Here is an 18,342-nt window from a genome sequence, read left to right on the forward strand (position 1 = left end):
CTGCCAGGGGCCCTCCTCCGAAACCAGACAAGCAGCACAGGCCTACTCCCCGTGTCCCTGTGGTTCAATGCAGACTGTGTCATTTGGCTGTAACTCAAATATTTAATCCCTTCATGTGATATCCCTGGACTCCCAAGTGGTCTCAGTCAAGGGCAGTCCCTGAATGGCATCCATCCTCCAGCTACACCTACAGCTGGGGCCCCAGGGCCTTCAATGCCGAGCTGGCTGGGCCTCTGCTTCTCAGTGTCTGCTCCACAGGGACCCTGCAGCACTGTGGCTGTGGCCCAGGGTGAGTGTGGTCACCAGCCTCCCAAGGTCCGTCAGCAGAGCACGGTGACAGGTCGCTCCTGACGCTCTGCTGTGGAGGCTACCAATGAGACAAAGGAAAACCAAGACGTGCAGGAGAGAGGCACTCCGGTCGGCTGGGGCTAGTGCCTGGGAACCAAACTCCTGTGGAGAAGGCCCTGGAGGGTGCTTTGGCTGCAAGTGACCAGGAGCATCTCCCTGGGGTTGAAGGGCACCCCCAGCTCTCCATGGGGACTCCAATGGGCTTAGGCTCCAGGCAGTTCTGAGCCAGGCTTCTTACCCTAGGAAGCCAATCCAACTAGACTACAATGCCAAGGCCCCATTTCCAAACCATGCCAGGGTAGGGGTATAGGCCGAGTGCTAAGCACAAGCAGCTGAGGTCCCCACTGCAGGGCGGGCACCCCCACGCCTGTTTCCTCCAGCAGGTCAGGGCAGCAGCTCTGCCCCTGCGCCCTTCCTTGCGGAGATCTCCCCTCTCCAACAATGGTTACCTGCTCTGCTAGGGTAGCAGGGGGCGAGGCCAGCCCTCCCGAGGACATGCACCCTGACCCCCAGTGCACAGAGAAAAACAACCCAGAGAACAAGTTCGGGGCAGGGATGATGCAGCAAGTGACAGGGTGGGGACTGTGGGACCACAGCAGTTGAAGGCAAGATGGAGATGCCAGCAAAGGCCAGAGGGAGGAGCCTTGGCAGAGGGAACCACTTGGGGGAGCAAGCCCAGGGCAGGCAGGGCAGCCCTGGTGGGTGGGAGCCAGGGGCTGGCGGAAGGAACTGAGGGCAGGTACATGATCCCCACCTGCCACAAAGCCCCACAAAACACTCAACCACCTTTTCATCCAAAATCAAGGCTGTATTTACCTTCATTGGTTGATGTGAGAACAGACTGTTTAAAATAACCGGGGTCTACCGTGAAAACATGGGGTTGAAAATACAGAACGGAATAAAGCAAACAGCCAAGGATGGCCAAACCGAGGCTCCAACGCTCAGGACACAGGTGTGGACGTCAGGAAAGAAGGGATACTGACAAGAGGGTACAGTGACATCATGGGGTTATGAAAGTAAGACTGAAACCGAAAGGAAATCATGCCAAAGCCCTGGACGGTGGGAGAACATGAGACCGATGTCTTCTGATGGCCTCCGTGGAGAAGAAACACAGGTTATTTCTTTTGTGATCAGCCTTGAGCCTCTTTACCTCCCAATCCCTACTCATCTGGGGTGGATCCCCAGGCCACCGCACAACCAGCCCGAGGTGCACGCACATCCCAGGGCCACTCCGCAGTCCCCCAGCGGCCTGGCCGCTCAAGCGCTTGCATAGTTGAAGGATGTTGCTGCCATTAAACGTCTGAGGGCAGTTCCAACTGACAGCGGGTGGGTTGTTGTGACCACCTTAAACAACCAACCAGAGAAATTTCTAGAAACTGTTTTTATAAAGTCTACCTAGGTTAAGAATTTAATAACATCATATATTTATATTAACAGACTATTTACAGTTTCATTTTTCTTTTAAAAAAAACAAACCGAAAAAGAAACCCTTTTACACTTCTGCATAATAAGGCAAAAAAAGCTTTGTACATTATTATCTTAATATATATCTGTAACTTCGGTTCCAAGTACCAAGGGAGGGTCAGGGCCAGGCCTGAGTGGGGGCCTCACAGTGCATTGGACAAAATGACCGTTTTTTTCCACCATAAATAAGACAAAAAAAACCCCAGGGGCTCTGGAGACAGATCTGAGGCCATTAAATTGCAAAACCAAACTAAAAGTAAAAAAGCAAAAGTGTCTTTCGTTTCTCTTAAGTGTCTAAAGAGCACAAAGTTGAAAAAAATACAAATCTATTAAAAATGCTTCTCACCTGTGGGAAAAAAGGTACAAACTTGAATTTTTTTTTTTTCCAGTAGCCTAATCTCAAGCTCGGAAAACAAAAGATCACCCCCAGAAAAGCTGTGTGTGACACCCCCGACGCTGCGAGTGGAAAAGTGAGCGTCGCCACCCCAGGGCCGATGGAACTGTGCTTAGGTTCTAGAAACGGACGTTTAGAAAAGTGGACAGCAGTGCGTTCCTGGAGGGGACCCGCACGCGCGGTGGGAGTGGGCCCGCGGCCACTACCGCGCCTCCACCTCCTGGGGGTTGCGGGACGGGGAGTAGTCGCGGGCCTCGCCCGGCGCGCGGGCCCCCAGCGGCGTAGTCCTGCTCCGCGGCTGCCCCGGGGGCGTGGGGGGCCCGCCTGCGGCCACCAGCGGCGGCGGCGCGCCGAGCGCGGCAGCGGCAGTGGGCGGGGTCCGCGCCAGGAGACTGTTGTGCAGCGCGGCGGGCGCGAGGCGCGGGTAGTGCAGGGCGCCCAGCGCCGGCAGCAGCGTCGCGCCGTCCAGGTGCGCGGCCCGGGCGCGCTCTAGCTCGTCGCGGCGCGCCTCCCGCAGGCGCTCGGGGCTGTAGTCGTGCGGTTCGCGGTCCCGGTAGGGGCGCTCGGGCGGCTCGAGGAGGGCGGCGGGGCCCGGTCCCGGCGGGGCGCGGCGGGGCAGCTCCGGGCCGCGGTAGGCGTCGCGCGGCGGCTCCCACGCGAAGGCCGGGCGCTCGCGGCCCGCGGGGCCCGGGCCAGGCTGTGGGGGCACGTCGCCATCCTCACCGCGCTCCTCCTTGACCTTCACGTCGCTCTGGGGCTGCTCGGCCAGCGACTCTTGCGGCTTCCCAGGCTCGCGGCCCAGGAGACCGGCCAGGCGCAGGCCCTCCCCCAGGGCCATCTTGCTGGGCTTGGGGCCATCCTCCCTGGCCGGGGAGCGGCTCTCCTTGATGCGGAGCTCAGCCTCGCGTTCGGCGGGGATCCCGGGCCGGCCCGGATCGCCCTGGCCCCGGAGCACGAGGCCACTGCCTGGGTGGCCCACGGGCGCCGCTGGAGAGGCCCGGCTCAGCAGGCGTGTCTTTTCCAGGAGGTCCCTGGGAGCGACAACACACACACACCCCCGCTCAGCCTGACGGGACACCCTGCGAGTTCCTCTGCCACCAAGTTCCCCCCTAATGTGGCACCATCACCGTCCACTGAAGTGACCTCAGGGTCCTTGTGTGTGTGGGTGTGTGTCCACGTGTGATTGCACGCTAGGTTCCTGTGCAATCACTGCTAGTGGCACCCATCAACACACACATGGTGATCATAACCCACACACCCACAAGGGCATCCCCATACCTGCCTCCCCCACAGGGGCAACTCTGGAGCCCAACTTTGCAACAGAAGCACAGACTTCACCAGAACCCAGAAAACTCTGGGAAGTTCCACCCGCCTCAGACCCACTGATCCACTGATCTGGAGGGATGGGGTTCTGAAATCCCCTTCTGGTGGGTGTGTGTGGCCCAGCTGGGGCTCACCAGAGTTCCACCCACCCCATCCCAGTCTGGTTCTCACCCATGAGGTGCCACTCTGGACGTTTTAGCCCTTTGGCCCTGAGGCTGGGAGCAAGGGGGGCATGACCTCCACCCTGATGTGGGGCTGGGAGGGCAGCTGAGCTTGAGCACATCAGGTGCCCAGGTCCCCCCAACCTCACTGCTGCACCGGGCTACCCTTACTGCACTTGCAGCCCGCCCTCTTGACCCTGATGTCCCTGCGGGGGGCTGCAGTTCCCTGGGCTCCTGACCCTCTGCGGTGACAGTGATGGTTGTAGGATGTGTGCAGGCCCTGGGGTGCTCCCCGGCACCCTTCCTGGGGCCTGTGACAAATGTCCCCCTCATCTTCTAGGTCACCCCCTCCCTCACTGTCCTCTCAGGCTCTGCCCAACACCTAGCTTGCAGCAATGCCCAGACCTGGCCGGAAGGGCTGGCCAGGGAGCCTTCCCCTGCTCCTGTCTGCATGGCTGGCCCATGACTCCTCCAGAACCAAGTCCCGGACTCTGCTGCTCCCGTTAATGCAGGCTCCCTCCTGCCCTGCCCTGGCCTAGCTCTGCTGCCCGTGGGGTGAGGAGGGGGAACACACAACCTCAGCCCCCATTCTCCAGCTCAAGGGCTCCCCACAGGTCTACCTCCCAGACCTGGCACCCTCTGGTGGTTCAGCAGCCCCCCTCCGGCACTGCCCTGCAGGTCTGAGCTACCTCTAGACCTACCATGGTCCAAAAGCCCACCATCCCTGCCAGGGCCTTGGTGGAAGTAACCCTTATCCTGGATGGTACCTGCCCAGATCGTGCCCCAGCAAGAGTCTTCTGTGGCAACAAGGTGGAGAGTATGTGGACTCGGGGGTTCCCCTCCCCTGGTCTTTCCTACCCCAAAGACGCAGTCTTCGCGTCCTCCCACAGAAGATTTCAGTTTGCCCCCTTGGGTTCAGGAGAGGTGGCTTGGGGCTGCAGGTGCTGGGTGGGGGCCAAAGTTGGGGCGGCAGGGAGCTGGCAGAACGGGTAAGTGGAGGGGCCCCAACTCACCGGTCCCGCTCCTCCTTGCCCTTGTCCAGCTCTCGGTTGTGGTTGGTCAGGGCTGAGACCCGCTCGGCATCTAAAGGCTTGGGCCACGGGGGTGGCGTGGGGAAGGAGGGTGGCGCTCGGTGCAGCCGGTTCCAGGCCTCGTGGGGGCTGGGCAGGCCATGCAGTGTGGGGCCCTCCTTGGGGGCAAAGATGCTGCCGCCGCCGGGAGCTGGGGAAGGGGTTGGCAGCAGAGGGTGAGGCCAGGGGGCCAGGGAGGAGCACACACAGGGAGATGCCCAACCCCAGACCCTGAGGAGACGAGGGGCAACAGTCCGCCCGGTGTCCCTGTAGCCCTGATGCACGCCCGTGCCCGTGTGAAGGGAGAGAAGGCGGCGGGGTCACTCACTCAGCGCGTGGCTGCCAAGGCCTCCGAAGGCGTTGCTGCCCAGGCTCCCCAGGCCCCCGAAGGTGCTTGATCTGCTGAAAGGGTCTGTGGGTGCAACAAGCACTCAGGAATTTCTGTGTGCACCAAGCCCTCCCCTACCCCGAGGCTCCAGAACCTGGCAGGTACCACCTGCACAATCTGAGGGTGCCCTGGTTCTTGGGGGTCAGCACAGGCCAGCCAGACTGCACAGACCTCAGGGACACCTACCTGTCAAGTGACCAGTGGGCAGGAAGCTGCCAGGATGCGCTGAGGGTCCGAATGGGTTGGCGGCGGGATGGGTGGCACCTGGAGAGGGGGGAAGACTGTTGGAGGCGTGGGTGCACCTGGGGCTCCATCTGTGCCTCCTTCCCAGGGTGGTGCACCCTGGCTGCTCCACCTCCCCATCCAAACTCAGGACCAGCTGGGAGATAGGCTTTCATCTCCCTGAATCTGGAAGGCCACGACGCAGGGGAGCAGGGAGGAAGGTGCTGATAGTAGTGAGCCCCCAGCGGAGAAGGGCAGAGAGAAGGCCTGAGGTTGAGCCTTGAGGGGCTACTCCCGCAGCCAGCTACCCTCCGAGGTCCTGACCAGAGCTAACAAACAATCCTGGTCGTTTGACAGTGGGTGTAGCTTGGTCCAGACGAACAATGGCCTGAAGATGGCAGCCCCTCCGGTGGTGTCCCCTGGCTGCTGGCCACAGCCCACAAGCATCAGTGTGGAATCAGCCCCGCTCCCCCAACGCCTCCAGAACCGAATCTGGAGGGCAGCCAAGTGGGCCTGGTTCCGAGAAGGGGCTGCTGGGTCAAGGGCAGACCCTGCTGCTTAGGGTGTCCCACCTTCTGTCTAGAGGCGAATTTCTGGTGAGACCTGTGAGAGGAGCGCCCCCTCCTGTCTCTCCAGCTCCCTCCACCTGTTAGGGGACCCTAACAATGGAGTGCTCCGTCTGCCTGCCGTGGGCGTCACAGGTGGGCTCCTCCACCCAGACAAACACAGGTTTAGTTCCCAGAGAGCTTCCACCTAGAAACGTGATCTCATTTCTAAGTGACCTTAAGAAGAGATCGAACCAGAAGTTAGGAAACAGCTGGTCCCAGTGCTGAAAAGGATGCTATAAGAGCACTTGGAGGGCAGTCAGGGAAACGTGCTGCCTTAAAAAGCTACACCTCAAGAAAAGGCCAACGAGCTGATACTCCCTGGGAAAGAGGATGGCAACATGCACACAGATGGAAGAAACACTCACACCAGATGGGGGGGTGGGCGACCAGGCGTCAGGCAGGGACAGCAGGGCCCTGGTCTAGGTGGGGCATGTGCTGGGGCAAGTGGACGCACAGCAGGATGAGGCCGTGGGTGGAGGGAAGCATGGGGGGCCCAGGCCACAGTCTGTAGGATAAGGCCTAAGAAGTCTGCTGGCTGCCAGGGCTGAGGCCCAGATGGGAGGCGCTCTGCTTTCTGAGGGACCAGACACCTGGGAGATGCCTCTGCCCTGGCTGGGGACTGGAGGCCATGAGGGTGGTGGAGTGGGGGCTGGGAAGAGCCGGCCAGCTCACAGGCCAGCCGGCATGATCCCATCACACCGGTGCGCTAACGGGCTGCCTGCACAGACTGACAGCGGGTGGGGGTGAGCGAGCATGAGCTTGCGGCAGGGTGTGAGCGGGGTGGATGTACAGAGTGGTCAGGGAAGGTCCTCTGAGGAGGTGACATCCTTCAAGGGCCTGACAGCTGGGGAAGAGGCAGCAGCAGCCCTGTGGGCTCCAGACCATCAACCTGAGGACTGCTGCATGGTTGCCCTGCGTCGGCATCTGGGAACCTGGGTTTCAGGAGGTTCCTCACCTTCCTCTGATAGGAATACCTCACTCACATGTGCTCAGATTGTTTGTGCAAACAGTGTGGTTTGTGCTGAGCACTCGCTTTCCTTCCGGGAGCCTGGGTTTTGGTCCAGGCACACACAGGTGCCTACATGACTGGCCCCCGGTAAGAAGCCGGGGCGCTGGGTCCCCACAAGCTTCCTTGGGAGACAGCCTCTTGCCCTGTTGTCAGGGCTCCTTTCCGGGGAATAAAGTGCATCCTGGGGCTCCTCAGGCAGTGCTCAGGAGACACCCGACTTCCACCCTCCTCCCCTTCCTTGCCGACAGATGCGTGTCCCTTGGCTGCAAGGCATACGGCTGGGGGTGTGTGAGACGTAGGCTGAGTCCTGGGAGTGCCGCAAGCCTAGGGATAGTCCTAGGGACCCAACACAGTGAGGCTGTGGTGTGGCTGCTGGCGGAGGTGAACACGGGACAGAGGCTCTGGAGCAGGTTCCCACCATTCGGACAACAGCCGAACACGGGCCAGAGCATGGGTGGGGTCAGGTCAGCTGTGGGGACACCTCCAGGGGGCGAGGGAGAAGCCTGAGGCAGGCAGGACTGCCAGACCCCACCTGCTACAGCTGGAGAAACAAAAGCGCCGCCCAAGCAGCCGGAGCCCTCCTGAGCCCACACCAGCCAGAGGAGAAAGGCGAGACCGCGTCTGCTGGGCCATCCCCAGGCCTGCACGCTGGCAGGGGCCGCCAGCTCCCCTGGGCCAGGCCGCCTTACCCGAGCTGGAGAAGAGGGGCCGGGCCAGGTCCTGTGGGTAGTGGAATCCGGCGAACACACCCGGGGCAGGGGGTCTGCTGAACAAGTCCAGCTTGGTGCCCACGTCCAGCTTGTGGGGCTCCAGCTGCATCTGCCGGGACAGAGCGTGTATAGGGGCCGGAGGCCGGGCCTCTGTCCTGCTCGCCACCAGGCTGCCGATGAGCTGGACAACAAGGTGTGATGCCCCCTGCTCCGCTGGCCTCGCTCAGTGGGCGGAGAGACAGGTAAGAGTCATCCTGACCATGTGTCAGCGATGTGGGGTAACCGAAACGTCGTCACGTGCGGTCGATATAGAGGGTTCCCGATTGCGGCGTTTCGCTCCTGTTTATATGGTCTTTGAAAGCTGGTGTTTTACACTTAAAACTCATCTCAATTTGGATGCTACATTTTCATTAGAAGTACTGTTTAGATTTTGTAAAGTTGAGTTGGAAAAGTACATGCGCATACCCGAGTCTTTCCAGTTTTCTAATGGCTAAGTTTACCATGAGTATTAAAATTTAAATGTATTAAATAAAACTAAGATGCCAGTCCCTGGGTCATAGGGCCACGGGAGGCACGGGGTGGGCCGAGTCCGTCCTAGTTCTTCCTGCTGTGGTGACAACAGAGGGTTGCCCCCCACCCTGCCTCCTCCACTGCACCTTCCAGGCACCCTGCCTGGGTGTCTGCCTGTTAATCCATCATAAATCCCTTTCTGTGACTTGTCCTTTGTAACCCACTCAGGGCGTGATACGGAGAAGGCAATGGCACCCCACTCCAGTACTCTTGCCTGGAAAATCCCATGGGCGGAGGAGCCTGGTGGGCTGTAGTCCATGGGGTCGCTAAGAGTTGGACATGACTAAGCAACTTCACTTTCACTTTTCACTTTCATGCACTGGAGAAGGAAATGGCAACCCACTCCAGTGTTCTTGCCTGGAGAATCCCAGGGACGGGGGAGCCTGGTGGGCTGCTGTCTATGGGGTCGCAGAGTCGGACACGACTGAAGTGACTTAGCAGTAGCAGTATGGCGTGATGATTTAAAAATACCTTGAGTAAGGGTAATGTGTTACCTGAGATGACACACAAAAAGTGTGGAGACTCTTCTGTGATACAGGGTGTGGGGTCCCTTTCTGGCCTTCCTCAGCGCCCCAGCCCACTGCCCCTGGCTGCAAGTCCCCAGGATTCCCAGGGCTGCCTCTTCCCTGAATTGCTCAGCCAGGGCATCTGGCATCACCCACTGCGGGGAGGATGGCCTCAAGCTGGGTTCCTCTTCACCACCTGTCCCCCCCCAGGAGCATGCAGGCTCCGTGAGCACTTAGGTTCATCTTTGTCCATGGCCCACAGCAGACACTTAATAAACACTTGGGGGGAAGGGGGGACCAGGCCAAAGGCCCCCTTGGAGGGCTTGACTGACAGCAGGGAGGCCCGCAGGGTCAGCTCCTCTCTAACCCTGCCTGGGTCATCCCGGGTGACAGGTGGAAGTGACTTTGAGCTCCCCATACACTTCTGTCCTGCTCCCCAGCTCCGACCCCTGCTGGCCCGGCCCAGCGCTGGGGCGAGGGGCACATGCGCACACGTGTGGACGCTGGGGAGGGCCTGGCCCAAGAAGGGCGCTCTCTGAGCCGCAGGCCTGGCTGGCAGGACGAGCAGTCCAGCTCACCTTTATCTTCTGCTGATGGTGGTAGATCTGCCAGGCGATCTGCACGTGCACAGCGCACCACTTCCCCGGCTTCTGCGACGGGGGGATGGGCTCAGCCTCGCGGCCAGAACCGTCTCCTCACTCCCCACCCCCAGATCCCTGCTGTCACAGGGCACCCCTGTGCCACCCAAGAGAGTCCTCCCTGGCCTCAGACCCTCCCGGAAGGTCCCACCGGGCCCCTTCCTCCCAAGGCGAGACACACACAGGCACACACACAGACCTTACACATGCAAGCACGCACACACTCACCCTGATTGCTGTCCGGTACGGGTCGGACACCTGCTGTCAACAGAGGAGGAAGTGTTAGACCCAGGCTCTGCAAGCAGTCAAGCCCAGAGGGGTTGGGGAGGGGGCACTATGTGAGCCTCATGGAGCCATGCTGGCTGGACGCCCACCCGGGAAGGAGAGAGGCAAGAACACCACTGCCACCTACCCCGGGGGCTTTCTGCAGGAGGGTGTGAACCACACTGGCCCGGCCTGTTAACTCGAGTGGGTTTGAAGTCTGAGGGGAGAGAGGGACACCACACGAGACCACTTTGCAGGCTCCGTGCCCAGGTGGCACCAAACCCCCCAGGGCACCGGTGTCTGCCTTGCCCTGTGAGGCCCTGCACGCTGTCACCCAGGATGGTCTGGCCCCACCACATCCTCCATCCGGAGGTTTCTGAAAAGGCGGCAGGAGAAGGCTCTGATCGCTGTGCTGTGTGAAGGCAGCTCGCTGCAGGGAAGGTGAGCAGAGCAAACCAGCTCCCTGGTGCCTGGGCCTCCGGCAGTGTGGACAGCCGTGGATGGCTGCTGTCCACACTCTACCTCTGCTCCTCTGCACTGCTCCTCCCACCCCCCAACCCCAGTGCTCCCAGCTGAGGAGAGAACAAGTGAAGCAAGGCTCTCCTGGCCCCGAAGATCAAGATATTCTGCACTCGGGTGAAGGCCCTTCAGGTGCCACCTGGGATCATGACTGCCCTGAGAGATGCTGGATTATGGGGGGGGGGGGCGGTCCTGCAGCCCCTGCCCACCGTGCCCACACCCTCCCGGGAGCAGCTGGTACCTTGGGCTGAAAAGCACCCTGCAGGGATCCAAAGGGGCCTGGGTGTGGGAGCAGGGCGGGCAGTCCTGGGACGGCAGGAGGGAAGGGCGGGAAAAACTGCAAGAGAAGGCGGGAGGGGTGTTCCAGGGGCCTCGCCGGGCACTCGGACATCCTGGGCAGGGGCACTGGGCCTGGCCCTCTGGCCCCCACCCTGCCACGCCTGCACTAGGTGGGAGGCTACACAGACCAGGCGCAGCCTGACCCCCACCCCCACCCTGCCTGGTGACCCCAGGGCGCGCAGGGACACTCACGTGGGAATGTCGGAAGTAGGGGCTGTCCAGCTTGGGCGTGTACTTGTCAAACTGGAAGGGAAGGAGGCAGAGAGTGAGGCCTCCCAGCCCTGCTGATGCCCTCCACTGGCCAAGCGCCCACCCACAGCGCCGGGCCAGGCAGCGGCCAGAAGGAGGCTGGCGGCCTCCAGCCAGCTATCCTCCAGGCTCCCTGAGGGTGCTGGCCCATGGCCCTTCCCTGTTCTAGTGACCTCACCATAGGAGGTGCAGACGCGCCCACCTGGGTGTCTGCAGCCATGACTGGGAGGGTAGGGCCTGGAGCCCAGGGCTGGTGGTCAAGCTGCAGGGTACACTGAGGCCACTGCTCACTGCCCAGTGCCAAAGCAAAGCTGGAAGGGGACTCTGCCTACAGCAGCTGGCTTGGGGATGAGATCTTGAGGCTCAGGAACATGGGAAGAGTCCTGATCTGCATGGCCCCTAGTCCTGGTCCTCCTGACCTGCTGCCATGCTGCCAACTGAGACACTGAGGACCCCACATGGGTACAACTGGCCCATGGTCATGTGGACGGGGGTGTTCACCCAAGCCCAAGAGAACGGCCCAGGGCAGGGAGCCTCATGGGATGCCCTGGGAGCGGGGGGTGGGGGGAACCAGAGGGGCTGGACGGACGGACAGACGGACCGCGCGGAACGGTGTCAGCTGCATGCGTGCAGAGAGCGTCTGCGTGTGCCTGCTGCGTGTCCCGCGCCCGGGCCGCCCCCTCCCGCCTGCCGGCGCGCGGCCTACGCACCGGCGGGGGTGCGGCGTGTGGCAGGAGCGGCGGCGGGGGCGGCCCGGCAGGGAAGGGGGCGAATGTGTGTTGGTGCTGGTGTGTGTGCTGGTGTGTGTGTTGGTGCTGGTGGAACTCCGCCCGCAGCAGAGCTCCCGGGCCCAGGGGGGCGCTCTGGACCAGAAAACGCGCGTTCAGCTCTTGCCTGAGCAGCTCGTGATCTACAAGAGAAAAAGAGAGAGACAGAGAGGCACGTCGGCCGCGGGCTCCCGGCGGGGCGAGGCGGATAGTCACCTGGCACTCCCGGTTTCGGCAGGCCAAGCCGTGGTGGCCGCTCGCTACGTGCGGGCCCCAGGGTGGAGGTAAGAGAGGTGCCTGTGACCAAGTACCAATCAGAATCCCCGAATGAGGCTGGCAATACATGATTGGCTGGCTGAATGAGATCAACAGGCTGGCATCTAAAGGCAAGAGAGAACACGGTGAGCCACCCTGGGAGCCCAAGACAGCCCTGTCGGGGAGCCCTGCCCATCCCAGCCTCCCCCAGACCACTGTCTTGGTCCCAGTCTGGGGTACTGAGGTGCCCCCAACTGAGCTGGGCTCAGACTTTTAGAAAAAAAATTGGAGACCCATGGAAAAATCCTTAGTGACCTAAAATTTGGCCATGAGGGGGTACTTGCTGGAATCAAGCAGCGAGGGAGAGGTCAGGCTAGCTGCAGTTCATCTGGGGCCCCTCTACCCCACAATTCAGCCCTATCCACCCCTGCCCCCCAGCAGCCTAGGGACAGAGGGATGGGAAGAGACACACAGCAGGCCCTGGGAGCCCTCATCGCAGTGACAACTGAGCAGCTCCAAGTTATAACCAACTCCCGGCTCCCAACTGCCCTACTAGGCTTGGCAAGGGTTCAGAATGGAGCAGGGAGTGTGTGTCCATGTACACGTGTGAGCACCCATGTACACGTGTGTGCACCCATGTATCTGTGTGTGCACACTGAGGCCTTGGTAGGAAACTTCCTCTGCCCTGCATTGATGGTCTGCTAGGGCGCTGCTATCCTGCTGAGAGTGGTCTGGAGGAGCAGGTAGGAGAGAAGTCTTTATCTCGGAGGCCAACCCTGCCTCCCCAAGGGCCATGTCCCCCCCTGCCCAGGGATGAGGAGCCCAGAGTGGAGAGGGAACAGACAGTGACCCTGGCCCCACCGATGGCACCCAGACCTACCGGCGGGGTGTCCTGGGATGACCAGGCTGTTGGCCGGCAGCGCCGGGGGCGGGGGCAGTGTCGGGGGTGCGGCGAACATGGCCGCCGCGTGGTGCTGGTGCTGGGCCTGCGAGCGGAGCGCCAAGTGTGAGGTAGAGAGGTGGGGGCCCGGCCCGTGAGGCGACAGGGACGCGTGCTTCGCGAGCCCCAGGCTGGCACCGCTGCTGGCGCTGCTGCTCCTGCTGCAGGGAGGGGCGCTCAGTGCCCGGCCGCGCGCCCCGCCTCCGCGCCGCCCCGCGCCCGCCTGAGGCCGCGCAGGCTCGGCCCCACGCCCACCTGAGGCTGTGCCCACCTGAGGCTGTGCAGGCCGTTGTGCGCGGCCGGGCCGGGGCCCGGGAAGACGCCCTGAGGAAGAGGCACGTGCGTCAGGAGCGGGGCCCGGGGCTGCGAGGACGCGGGTGGCAGCTGCGGGGCAAGGCGGGGCAGCGCCGGGGCTTCCTTCTTGACCAGCGGGCTGGCTGCAGTGCTGGCAGAGGGCAGGACCGGCGCGGGGCTGCGCACGGGGGCCAGGAAGGGTGGCTCGGTGCTCAGCTCACGGCTGCGCTCGAGACCCGAGACCTTGGGTGCTGCCCCGGTCTTGGCCTCGGACTTCTCGCCCAGCGTGTGGCCTGCGGAGAGAGTGGCAGGGGTGAGTCTGGGGTTCAGGATCATTTCCGAAAGGGAACTAGGTGGCACAAAGCCCCTGCCCACAACACCTTGGTATAACCCACCCCTTGCTCCCTGGGGAGGCTACCTGCTTGAGGCCATCTCACTGCAGGGGCTCTTATGGCCCCGTTTTATGGAGGGAGACTCAAATGCATGAGAGAGCCAGCTCAATCTGGGCGCTGGGCTCCAAGCTCTGCCGCCCTATCTCCCACCACGGTAGTGTCACTTGAGTGAATGGCTGCTCTTTCTTGACCCACCTGACTGATCCAGGGCCTAAAGCTCTTTTTTGGGTCCTCACCCTGGGGGAGACTTTCTGGACAACCAGCCTTGCCTAGTCTGTTGGGAGAAAGTGGCTGCCTCAACTCACCACCACCCAGAGCCTCTGCTCCTGAGTTCCAGGCCTGCCTTTGGGCCATCAGCAAGCCTGCTTGCTCATTCCAAACCCTCCTTTTGAAACTGCTCTGAGCGAGGCCTCAGGTCACATGCCCAGGGGCCTGGTGGAAAGCATGTGTCCAGGCCAGGGGAGGCACCACCACCCATCGGAGCAGCTCTGCCTTCAGGGGATGACATCCCAGTTTTCCAGGAGGAGTGGAAATTCAGGTTACTGAATGTGGTTGCTTCATCTGGCCTGTTGGTTGACTCCACTTCCTTCTCCGGGCCCAGGGGCCCATGCAGGCGGCAGCCATGCAGAGTGATGCACTGGCCACAGCCTCCCCTGTGGCTGCAGGGCAGTGTAACCCGTAACCCAGGCTGGCACAGAGATGTCTCCTCTGCTAGGGCAACACCTCCCTGCCTTGGGCCTGTTTGCTTAGGAACAGACCTGAGGAAGAGGCCACTGCCACCACTCCTGCAAGGAGGACAGGAAGCTGTCAGCCCACGTGCTCACTGCCCGGGGAGGCCGGCCCTCTCTCCCCTCCTGTCTCTCTCAGTTCTCCACACACAAGGCTCTTGCAAAGTGAGAGCAACTATCAGAACAGAAAGAGGCAGGCATGGGCCATGCAGACTTGGACATGACCCCAGGCCTGCCACTAATGCTCAAGCTCTTCTGAGAGTCCTGGAGTCTCTAGAGCCTCCTGCCATTGACAAAACCATGAGCACTGCTACTGATCACCCCACTCCAACTCTGCACCTCTCTGGACACTCAAAGCCCTGCCAGTTCCCTGAACTCTGCTGAATCATAACCTCCAGAACCTGGGACTGTGACCTTATTTGGAAAAAGGGTCTTGGTAGCCATAATCAAGCTAAGAATCTCCAGGTGCAATCAGCTGGGAATCAGGGGTTGAGGGTGCCTAAATCCAGTGACGGTGTCCTTACAAGAGACAAAAAGAGGAAGGGGCAACATGAAGACAGAGGCAGAGATGGCAAGGATGCAGCCAGAAGCCTGGGGATGCCCACATTTGCAGGCAGTATCAGGAGCTGAAGAGGCAGCAGGGACTCCTCCCCTGGAGCCTCTGGAGGGAGCACAACCCTGCACACACCTGACTCCAAACTTCTAGTCTCTGGAACTACGAGCCTGTGGTTTCAAGCCACACGGTTTGTGATCATTTGTTGAAACTGGTAACACCCTACATTAATTCCGTCTGAAATGTCAGCTGAGCATGCCTGGCTCCAAGGAGCCTCTGGTGGGCCTCACCTGGATTCTTCAGCAGGCATCGGCTCTGCTGCAATGCCTGACTTGAGGAAAGGGCTTCCTGAGCTAAAGGCACGTACAGGCCATGCCCAGCTACCAGGCCAGCAGGACCTGTGGTGCACTGGGTACCCCAAGGCCTGTTCTGTGTAGTCATGTCCTAAGGGAGCCTCCCAAGCAAAAAGACTCCTTCTCTGTGCTGGGTCCAGCGACACCCGCTCTGGGCCACAGCCATGACCAACAGGCTGGGCTACAAAGGGCTATCCTGGCCTCGATGGATGGTGCCGGCCAGAAGAGCTTTCTGTGATGATGGGATGCCAGGCACCTGTGCCATCCCACTCGTTCACTGGCTAGGGCCTGGGTGTGGCTGAGGAGTGAGTCTAGTCTGTCTCATGTTAATATAAACAGCCACACGTGTGGTGGCAGCCACAGGGGCCAGTCCATACTGTGGCAGGGACGCTTCACGAGCCAGGAGCTGCTGTCCATCCCTAGAGCATGTACTCCATGAACCTGGGAAGGGCCTGGGAAAGTACATTCCTAATGGTCCCCAGGAGGTACAGGGACCGCCCCCCCTTGGGGAACCACCGCTCCAGATCTGTGTGGCTCTGGCTGAGGCACACTGGTCCTCCTCTCAGCTCCCCGTTTCCTTGTGGCTGTTTCTGGGGATGTGGTTTGTATCCCTCAGTAAATGGGAACACCTAACTCTGGCCTCAGGCTCTGCACCTGAAATTCAAGACAGAGCTAACATGGCGCCTCCAGTTCATTTCAGGAGTGTGTCCTATGCTTTTCTAGAAGCCTGGAGTCCAGAGACACACTTACCTTTATCGGCTGCTGGGGCAAAGAGCTTCTCGGAGCCCACAGATGCCTGGAAAAAAGAGAGGAGGGTCAGGTCAAAGGGACCTACAAGGCTTGGGTGAACCTGGCCCTGACCTCCTGCCCCTGGCACCCAGGGAACAGGTCTGGGCAAGCTCAGTGCACGTGAGGGCTGCCCAGCCTGGCAGAATACATCTTTCTGTGCCCATCGCCCCCATGTAGGAGCGTGACCACACCCAGGTCCAGCGGACTTGGACACAGGTCACTCGGCCTGTGATCAGGGACCCAAGGATACCCCCTCAGCAGGGATGTGGGGGCTCAGTGGCCCTGCTGGTGGGGAGCCAGGATTGGGGAATCTGGGTGCCTCCCTGCAGACCCAGCATCAGGAACCTGAAGGCACCCCTGGGCCTGGCACTGGAGGCAGCAGGGTAGGGGGAACAGAGTGGGGATGCCCCCTGCCCCTAGGCTGCAGCCCACCACCTGCCAGGCCTCAGACAGCCTGAGTCACAGGTCTGGGGACCACAGCCACCATAATGCACCGAGTGTCCAGGGTGGAGTGGGTTCTCTGAGTGGGGGCCAACCTGCTTCAGGAAGGAACGTGGCAATTTCTGGCGGGCCCCCTGACCCTGCTCAGCCTCTCCCCTCCTAGGGAGAGGCCCGTGTGCACAGCACCTTGGTGAGGGGTGAGGACACTCAGGATGAGGACGTGGCCCTCACGCTGGTTCACAGGCAGAGGCCTGTAAGGCTGTTCTTAGCAGATCTTGTCTCCCTAGTTGGTGGTTTTTTAAAACAGTTTTACTGGAATGATTCACACACCATACAACATACCCTCACCACAACCTGTTTTAGAAGACTTTCTGCACCCCAAAAAGAAACCACATGCTCTTCTGCTTTCACCCCAATCCTCCCATCTCCCCTAGCCCTGGGCACTGCTACCCTGCTCCCAGTGTCTGTGGATGCCCTGTCCTGGACTTCCATGGGGAGAAAGCAGGTGGGGTGACTGAGTACCGAGGCGCATGAGACCCCCCCATAATGGCCACCATCAGAAAAGACAGAAAACCCCTGGCTTGGTGAGGGTGTGGAGAACTGGAAGCCTTGTGCATTGCTGGTGGGAATGGAAAATGGTTCAGCCACTGTGGCAAGCAGTATGGAGGCTCCTCAGGAAACTAATCACAGAACTACCATGTGATACGGCAATCCCACTTGTGGGCATCTGTCCAAAAAATTGAAAGCAAGAACAGACATGACAGGTGAACAAAGAGATACAAGAGTCCAGGCAGAGTGAGGCCCCACGCAGGCTGGAGCCCAGGTCTGCAGGGAAAGGGTGGGAGCTGCTCGAAGAAGCTCCCTGGGCCAGGGTCACCCCAGACCTGCTGATGGAAATGTGCAGAGTGAACCGTGACACCTTCATGTGAATGCTGTGCCCCTTCACACTTCGTGCTAGGGTGGGTCACCTTCCTAACGGTGCCCAGAAACCCCACATCCGAAAGAAAACAGGTGGCAAACAGCCCGAAAACAGGCTCACTGAGCCTCAGGCTGGACTGGCACTGGACCAGATGGAAGGCTGCCAACCTGCCCCCCGCCCCCCCCGGGAGGCCCCAGCGGGGAGGGTGGTTGCAAGGGTGTGCCTCCCCCACCGGAGCTCAGGGGGCAACAGAGCGGCTGTGGCTGTTGAGTTCTTCCCATGGGTTCCCAAGGCACCCCGCGTGGTGAGCAGCAGCTGTCAGAATGCCTGGATCGGCGCCTCACTCGAGGAGACCCCACAGGGGTGAGCAGTCCACCTGAGCAGGGGCTCTGAGGGGCAGGATGGCAGGGTCAGCGGTGTTGCCACCCACCCCTCAGGGCCTGGATGCGGACACCTCATGACCACTCGCTCGGCACCAGGCATTGCCCCAGCTCTGCTGGGAGCTGTGAGCGCATGTCCAGGCATAAGGTCAGGTGCCCCCAGGCCCATGAGCCACCTACCCTCCTGCACTCCCAGGGCCCACCCAAAGACCCCCCAGGGCCTCGGCCTCAGAGGACTGGACCCTCACCATGACCCCAAGAGGGGGTCCCGGTGTCACCCGCACTTGAGGCCATACAGCTGCTGTAATTATTATTAATATGTGGTCTCATGAACAGTCTCACAAATTAGCTCTCCACATTAGCAGTCTCCAAATTAGCAGCCAAGAGTATCTTTCAAAGCCAAAGCAGAAAAAGTCACCCTGGGACTGAAAACAGTCCAGCACCATCCTACGGCCCCAAACTACAGTGTGCATTTCTCCCCCAGCCCCCAAAGGCTGTGACCAGCTGGCCTGCCTGAGCCCTGACCCAGGGACTTCGGTCAAGTCCCCTGGGCCTTTCCAGACTCCCTCGGTCTGAGGGTACCTCCCTTGCTGGTGCAGGTTTAAATCCTCTCTGCTTGCTGCCCTGCACCAGCGGGAGAAGGGCGTAAGTGGGCACTCGGCACCCCCCAGATGAGAGGAACAGGAGCAGGAGCTGCCTCTAGGCTCTGCCGAGGACACCCTCGTGAAGGTCTTTGTTACCTGCGGCCC

General features: G+C 60.8%; 1 protein-coding gene across 22 annotated transcripts in view; it reads right to left on the reverse strand.

Moving 5' to 3' along the window:
• Positions 1–1,135: 1,135 nt before the first annotated feature.
• The window catches only part of FBRSL1 (fibrosin like 1), an 84,362-nt gene continuing 67,155 nt past the window's right edge, over positions 1,136–18,342 (reverse strand). For 2 of the 22 annotated variants that reach the window (XM_024977637.2, XM_059876297.1), the window contains 15 exons: positions 15,815–15,860; positions 13,016–13,331; positions 12,685–12,905; positions 11,861–11,929; positions 11,493–11,692; positions 10,726–10,776; positions 10,436–10,531; positions 9,824–9,892; positions 9,640–9,672; positions 9,352–9,423; positions 7,677–7,806; positions 5,335–5,412; positions 5,089–5,172; positions 4,704–4,911; positions 1,136–3,237 (listed from right to left, as the gene is read on the reverse strand). In XM_024977637.2, coding sequence (XP_024833405.1) covers positions 2,409–3,237; positions 4,704–4,911; positions 5,089–5,172; positions 5,335–5,412; positions 7,677–7,806; positions 9,352–9,423; positions 9,640–9,672; positions 9,824–9,892; positions 10,436–10,531; positions 10,726–10,776; positions 11,493–11,692; positions 11,861–11,929; positions 12,685–12,905; positions 13,016–13,331; positions 15,815–15,860 — 2,502 coding nt within the window. In that variant the 3' untranslated portion in view covers positions 1,136–2,408. Of the gene's footprint in view, positions 3,238–4,703; positions 4,912–5,088; positions 5,173–5,334; positions 5,413–7,676; positions 7,807–9,351; positions 9,424–9,639; positions 9,673–9,823; positions 9,893–10,435; positions 10,532–10,725; positions 10,777–11,492; positions 11,693–11,765; positions 11,930–12,684; positions 12,906–13,015; positions 13,332–15,814; positions 15,861–18,342 lie in introns of all 22 variants that reach the window. The other 20 variants (XM_024977639.2, XM_024977641.2, XM_024977638.2 and 17 more) reach the window with 20 other exon arrangements.

Source organism: Bos taurus, chromosome 17, assembly GCF_002263795.3.
Source record: "Bos taurus isolate L1 Dominette 01449 registration number 42190680 breed Hereford chromosome 17, ARS-UCD2.0, whole genome shotgun sequence".
Taxonomy (NCBI): domain Eukaryota; kingdom Metazoa; phylum Chordata; class Mammalia; order Artiodactyla; family Bovidae; genus Bos; species Bos taurus.